Source organism: Lupinus angustifolius, chromosome LG04, assembly GCF_001865875.1.
Source record: "Lupinus angustifolius cultivar Tanjil chromosome LG04, LupAngTanjil_v1.0, whole genome shotgun sequence".
NCBI lineage: Eukaryota > Viridiplantae > Streptophyta > Magnoliopsida > Fabales > Fabaceae > Lupinus > Lupinus angustifolius.
This window is the reverse complement of record NC_032012.1, coordinates 20,233,596-20,240,796: the sequence shown is the minus strand read 5'-3', so window position 1 is coordinate 20,240,796 and position 7,201 is coordinate 20,233,596. Positions and strand designations below refer to the sequence as shown.

Below are 7,201 nucleotides of genomic sequence, written 5' to 3'. Positions count from 1 at the left end.
TCTCTCCTTTTTCTTTCTCTCACAAGTTGTTCTTCTGCTTCTGCACAACTGAGAAAAAAATGAGCTTTTTATCCTTTCTAGGTCGTGTCCTCTTTGCTTCTCTCTTCATCCTCTCCGCATGGCAACTGTCAGTCTTTTTTTCTTTAGATCTATATTTTTTCTTCATATTATTGCAAAAGTGCTCTTTTTTTATTGTATTTTCGATTTTGGCCATTTGGGTTTTCGTTTGTTCTATCGTTTTTTAGATTTGTGTTTAAACCCTTTTTTGTTTTACTTAATGTGGCTGAGGCTCAGAAATAAATTAGTTACATCAACTTGTCCTACGATGAGTAATTTGATTAGTATTCAGAAGGCACTGTAAGACCTGTTTAAGGATTGCAAAGCTCCTTATTTTTTCTTCTTTTCATAGAACTTGAATTATAACCTTACTTGAAGAAATTGAGTTTTTTGTGATTAGAAGAAATACATTGGTTTGAGCAGTCGATTTTGATAAGTGGGTTTCTTTTTGTTCATTGTGCATACTGCATAGTGAAGAATATATGCAGTATTGCGGTCCTGGTTGCGGTCATTTGGCTCTTGCAATGTGAATTGCGGTCGTGGTGGCATGAGATTTTTTTTATTAAAAAAATGATTTTGAATTTTATGTGATCTAATGTGGTCCGAAGTGGTCTGGTGCGGTATAAAATGTGGTCTAATGTGGTTATGTCCCAATGCGGCTACATCACTATGATTCGTTGTCATATGGTAATTGTGGAGTGATGCGGTTGTGGAGGTCACCGCAACTATAATATTGTGGCCGCATCAAGTAATGTAGTCCTTAATTTGATACATTGAATATAAGTTATTGAGTAAAAGCTCAGCTACCTGGTTTTCTAATTGCATTTTCTCTGGTATGATTGATGTATTAGAGACTTCTTACTTGGAACTTGGAAGGGCATTTCTTTAACCAGATTCACCTTTTCTTTAACACTTTGAAGTCTTTATACTTAATTTTGTAACTTTTATAGTAGTGGATCATTAGTTTGATGTGTATCAAAGTGCTCAAGTATATATGTCAAATACGTTGTTTGACTAGCCAATCAAATGTTGGGTTGCTAAAGTAATTTTTAGTCTGCTATTCATACTAAATGAGGAAACATTTAGGACTTCTTGATTTATATAAAATGTATGTTGCTAGGTTTAATGAATTTGATGCCACTGGTGGACCTATTGCAAAGGAGCTGAATCCCAAGCTCAGTGTTCTGAGGAAGAATTTGTCCACCAAATTAGGAGTTAGGATACCAAATATTAATGTAGGTTCATCTTTTCTTGTATTATCAATTTTTTTCTTCTGATTACCATTCTGATTGAAAGGGTTAATCAGATTTGGAAATTCACTGCCACAATCATATTCTTAAAGGGAGTTGGAGGGGTTCTATTTGTGTTCGGTAGCAGATTTGGATCTGTTCTTCTGGTAAGGGCTTCTGAAGAAGTTGTTAATCTTAAATTTACTTTTCAAGTTCTGATCTTAAAACATTATTGTTGTTTGCGTACAGATTTCAACAATTATAGTCAAGATTGATTTTTTTCTTCATTTTGTAGCTTCTTCATCTGGCAATTACTACTCCACTCCTGTATGATTTCTATAACTATAGACCTAACAGCCTTAAATACAATCTATTGCTGAAAGATTTTGTTCAGGTTTGTGCAAACTTCTATTGTTTCTTGTGTTTCTGGCTGGTGATTTTATCTGGCTGAGAACTTGATCTCTTGTGTTCATTTTTTATCCCAGAACGTCGCACTTTCCGGCGCATTGCTGTTCTTCATAGGGATGAAAAACTCGATTCGGAAGAGACAACTAAAGAAGACCCCAAAATCAAAGACAAATTAGAAATTAGAACACAGATTTACCTGTGTGTTTCAGCATTTTAGAATAGTTCCTTAAACCTCTTAGATCATTGTTTTTTTCGGTTGGCACTTGGAACCTCTTTAGATTATCCTTAAACCTTTCTCATTCAATTCTATTGTACTTGTGCTAAGAATAGATACTAAATAAAGTAATGATTATTTTTTATGTGAATCAAGATATTTCAAGGAGGGGGGAGTGGATAGGTACACATGCTGATTATCTCTCAATGTTTTATCAAGTTCCAATGTCTTTTCTATGAATGAAAGATTGGCACTCACAATAATGAGGAATTGTTTTTGAAAATCTTCAGGTATATCACAAATATCAGTAGTATTAGAAGAAAATATCGGTAGTTACATTTTGTTTATGAAGAAATAAAGAAACTTAAAAGTAATGATTATTTTTTATGTCAATCAAGATTAGATTTGTAAGATTTTTCTCGGAGGGGAAGTTGATAGGTACACATGATGATTTGTAAGTCCCAATATGATGTTTTTGTCTATGAATGAAAGATTGCACTGACAATGATGAAAGATTGTTAGTGAAAATCTTTTCAGGCCATTATTTTACATTTGATGTATGAATTAGACCAATGTTCGATAGCATGGCTGTTAAAGAATACTCAGTGGCCCTAAACTACAAAACAAGCCTGTAATAATTATTGTTTATTGAGAATAATGTATATGTTTATAGTTGGGGATAATTTATCCCCTTCGACCAGTAAAAGTATGACATGTGTATTATTTTGTTTACTTTTAAAAATAATTTTATAGAAAATGATGAAATATGACACATGTCATAATTTCAGTGACAAAATGAGACAATTTATATCATTATACGAGAATATATTTTATTCTTTATTTGCCACATTCAATTACTTGACCATCAGCACCAAACAAATTCAAAAATTTTGAATTAAAATAATACCCGTTTAGATACAATATATGATAATTAGATTATGTTGAGTTAACGCATGTTAGATGAGGAGGAATTATTGCATAGCAAAACTAATTAAAATGTGATAATTAGCTTAATAAAAATTAGTTTTGCTCAATAATGGCAAAACATTCTTTTACATATTTACCTTCTACTAACTTGACGCCATAAAACAATTTGATTAAGGCCAGATTGTAACATTATAGTTACTGTGCTTTAGATGTAAGAGTTGTTACTTTTATTTTTACCAAAGTTACTGCAATTTTTTTAAAAGAAACGTAACTTCTTCATTGCCCAATTATGAGAAGGTATAGATAAGGACAGTCCTGTGTATGAAACTCTCACTTAGTGGGGTATAACAAAGGTATATGTACATAACTTTAGCTTATAAGCTGAGAGAACTCACGACCTTTTCGTTACTAAGCAACACTCACCGATGTTTTGATGCCAAGAGGGCATGTTCACTTATCAGACTCTCCTAACATATCCTCTATTATAGCCCCAGAATATATAAGTTAATGAAAGATAACAACACAATGCCAGTTTAGGAAAGACAAATTTCATTGAATTACAAGGATGAAAATTTGAGGAGAAAAAAAGGGGAAGAAAGAATTTGTTAGAAAAATCCAAATATTTCTAGTAATCATTCAACTGGTAAACATTATTCAAAGAGTAACCTCCAAATAGAAAATTCTCATTCGGGTCATCAAGTGTGCCAGGAGGAATTTCCACATTTATGGAAGCAAAATCTTGTTCAAATAACTACCTAAAACTACAAACCACCTTTGACAATGTTTTTAATGGTACACTGGTAATAATGGAACAACCTCATAACTATAAACTACTCAAGCCCCTTACCACTAGTTTATTCCTAGTGGCTTAATGTCATGTAAGCTTTACTCTAAAAAATTGGGAAAAAATACATTTAAGATTAAACTCACAGTTCAAATATCTTATTCTTGTAGCATGAAGTCCAGTCTGAACCCTCTGTTGAAGCAACTAAACCACCGCCATCAGTGCTTATGGACTCTGCACATGAAGATGACAATAAAGCTGGAAATACTTCTTTGTCAGGCCCATAAATTCCCAGTTTATTAGCCAAAGTTTCAACGATTCCAACATCACTGTTTTTATTGCCATCTTCAACATCGACTTCAGGATCTGACAACTTGTTACAACACTCATTAGAAAGGACTTCTTCATCTGACAAACATCTACAACAGTCAAACTCATCCTCCTCATATTGGCTCATTAACCCTTCCCTCCATGATATCCTCATTCGGGATTGTGATACATTTTCTATTGTCGAACTAGATAACCAAGGATCATGATCATCCGAAAAATTTGGAAGTTTTCTGAGGTCAATGGGTTCATAAGGCACAGTTGAACAATCAAATTGGAAACTTGAATGAACAGAATCCTCCAGTTGTGCAGAACTGTTGAGGAGAAAGTCTTGTGAGAGAAGAACATCAGTTAATGAAGTAAGGTCAGAGTTAAAATTATCTTCCTTCTGATTATCAGCATGCACCGATGACAATCCAATATGTAAATCTGAACTGGAGTCTGACTGAGGAGTTTGAATAATATTTCCACTACCCAGCGAATTCCGGGAGAAGGGAGAATTCCCATCCATGAGGTGGTGATGATCATTTTTTTCTTTCTCTGAGCTATGTTGGCTACAATTAGGTGTAGAATTGGGAGAAAACAATATAGATGGAAAAGAAGGCGATAATATGGAACCAAATGGTGCTTGACATTGAGAAAGTCCAGTGGGAGAAATTGAAGGACTCGTTTTTCTCCCAGCACCATTGGCAGCACCAGACAGATCACTGCTATCACTTATATTCCAAAAAGTTTTGGAACTGGAAGTTGGTGAAGCACTGTAGCCAAGACTTATTGATTCTACTAGTCCCTGACATTCACCTAGAACAATTTCAGACTTCCTATTAAGAACCTTCTTTCCCTTGTTACGTGGAGAAGAAAGCCAAAGTACTAAAGCTTCACTTGGCGAAGGCAACAGTGAAGGACTGAGATTTTTGTTAACACCTGTAAATTTTTTCTCATTATCATCATCAAATATACTAGCACCCATTTTATCAAAGCCTGAATAGTTATCTTCCACAGTAAGAATCCCTCTAGGCCTACATTTCCTCTTGTCAGTGACACCAGAAACAACATAGCCGGCGCCATAACAAGCAGGTGTTGTTGTTGAAACCAAAGAGCCACCTTGTATCTCCGGAGAAAGAGAACTATGAATTGGAGGTGTTCTACTAGTGCTTCTGTTCAAGTTTTCCTCAACATCCCCATAAACTGTACTATCCAAATCAGACCAGGAAACTTTTTTACTCAAAGGAGTCATAGTTGCATCACTAGGACACGATTTGAGCTGAGAATGCTCAACAGAACTATCATTTATCCCTTCCAGCCTATCTTCCTTCCACTTCAATTCCTCAGAAGAAGATGGCAATGTAGGTAAAGTTTTGCCATGTTCATTCAGAGCAGAACAAGGCTTAGACTTTTGACTAACTCTGGAACCAGATTTCTTACCAGATTGCCACTGGTAGAGACACATGGGGTTCTTCCTAACTGTCCGTGGCACCCTATCCGATGTGAGTCTTTTCGTTTGCAGCCCAAGATTAGCCTTTGAAAGGTTCTCCCTTGAGGACTTGGATTTAGATTGTTTCAAAGAAGGTGCATCAGGGACTGAGTTGGGAGTTTTGGATAAATTCCTAGGTCTGCTTACAGGGGTTTTAAATGAAGAAGAAGACAAGAACTTGAGGCAACCTTTTGGGGGTTCAATAGAGACATTTGAAGAAGCATAACTGCTATTGCTACTACTGGAAATGCGGTTGAGATCCTGCAATGGGCTTCTAGGACTTTTCTTTTTCTTTGTGCAGGATGTTCCAATTGCTTTTGGTGTAGGTGGAGGGAAAGGTGAAGGTTTCTTTGATGAAAAAGATTTGCTCATTGTGAGAGGCCTGCAGGATAAACACCACATTGAATTGATCTTAATATATCAACATCACGAACACAAAACAATAACATTTTTTTAATGGTCTGAGACCCTAAGAATTCGTTTATGAGTTGGATTTTGGAGGGGAAAGGAAAGACTTCATAGTCGTTTCAAAAGTGTATTTCATGGCTCTGAAGCCTTTCATTTCCCTTCCTTCCTCTCCAAAATCCAACTCGCAAGTGAACCCTAAGGGTTTGTTTGCTAGTTGGGTTTTGAAGGGGAAGAAAGAAAAAATGAAAGGCTTCGCCGCCATAAAATACACTTGTGAAATGGTTCTGCTTTAGAAATTCCTTCATTCCTCTTCCGAAATTCAACTCGCAAAAAGACCCCTAAGTTCACGCATAAGTCACAATCGAACCCTAGTAATTACAACCAAACAAGGAAGACTTATTTAAAGGGGCAAAGCTCTATCGATGTTTAATTTTTCTTCTCTTATCATTCAAGTCTCGAATCTATCCTACATCTTGCTTAAAGGAATCAAACCCTTCTCCGATAGGAGCAACATTGGTCCAAACGAGCACATTTGCATGAGCAAAATAATAGTTTTGAAAAAAATAAAATCGAAAATTGTTTCAATCAAATTAAATACCAATTAAGGCACAATCTTTTTTAATAACACCCCATCAACAATTGGGTATTTCTGCTAAAAAAATAAGAACTTTTCAATTGAATAAAGACAAAACTTGTATGAAAAAACAAAACCCATGGTTTCAAATATAATTTCTACAACCAGATAGCCAAATTTAGAAATTTATCGTAAACGTATATCTAGATCTGCTAGAGTTAAACACACACATGAGAATAACAAGCGTTCATTTTAAAATAAGATTTGGAAATGAAGGAATAAAGAAAGAGGAATGAGAAAGTGTTGGAGTTATAAGAACCTTGGATTGTTTGGCTTATGATGTTTGAGAAAAAATGGATGTGTCTTGGAATGGATCAGTGTTTCTGTTCAAAGCTCCAAAACAGCTCGGTTCAACTTCATATGCTAACATACCACGATATCTTCAAATTAGTGTGCCTCGTTTGGCAAAGTTCAACCTTAACTTTAAAACACGAGAAAAAGATTGGATTTAGATTTAGTATATATATATATATTTATTGTTAACAAATTATTCATCATTTATATATTAATTATCATTAATTCTTAAAACAAACAAAAATATTATTAATGGTAGATGATGAATTGATAATATAAAAACTTTACTTTAACGATGCATGAATTTGACCTAAATTTTTTAAATTGTTATTATATTAACCAATATTTTCAAATTAAATTAATATATTTATAAAATATTATTATATTAATTGATTATAGTTGTGATTGATCTGTTGTAAATCCGTTCTCCCATGGTGGTTTGGTT

The 7,201-nt window shown here is 34.5% G+C and overlaps 2 protein-coding genes across 3 annotated transcripts; one reads left to right on the top strand and one right to left on the bottom strand.

Moving 5' to 3' along the window:
* Nucleotides 1–2,191, top strand: LOC109346155. 2 transcript variants are annotated; one of them, XM_019585560.1, is made up of 6 exons: nucleotides 1–127; nucleotides 1,178–1,292; nucleotides 1,364–1,453; nucleotides 1,582–1,680; nucleotides 1,772–1,917; nucleotides 1,977–2,191. In XM_019585560.1, exons 1-5 carry the CDS (start codon nucleotides 60–62, stop codon nucleotides 1,868–1,870), a joined length of 471 nt encoding a protein of 156 aa, XP_019441105.1. In that variant the 5' UTR covers nucleotides 1–59; the 3' UTR covers nucleotides 1,871–1,917; nucleotides 1,977–2,191. The 2 variants fall into 2 exon arrangements, with proteins under 2 accessions (XP_019441105.1, XP_019441104.1); XM_019585559.1 differs by having other exon boundaries at nucleotides 1,772–2,191.
* LOC109346154 (probable serine/threonine-protein kinase nek3) lies at nucleotides 3,490–6,867 on the bottom strand. Its single transcript, XM_019585557.1, has 2 exons — nucleotides 6,722–6,867; nucleotides 3,490–5,802 (listed from the first exon to the last, which is right to left on the bottom strand). The coding sequence occupies exon 2, from the start codon at nucleotides 5,790–5,792 to the stop codon at nucleotides 3,762–3,764; it is 2,031 nt and encodes a 676-aa protein (XP_019441102.1). The 5' UTR covers nucleotides 5,793–5,802; nucleotides 6,722–6,867; the 3' UTR covers nucleotides 3,490–3,761.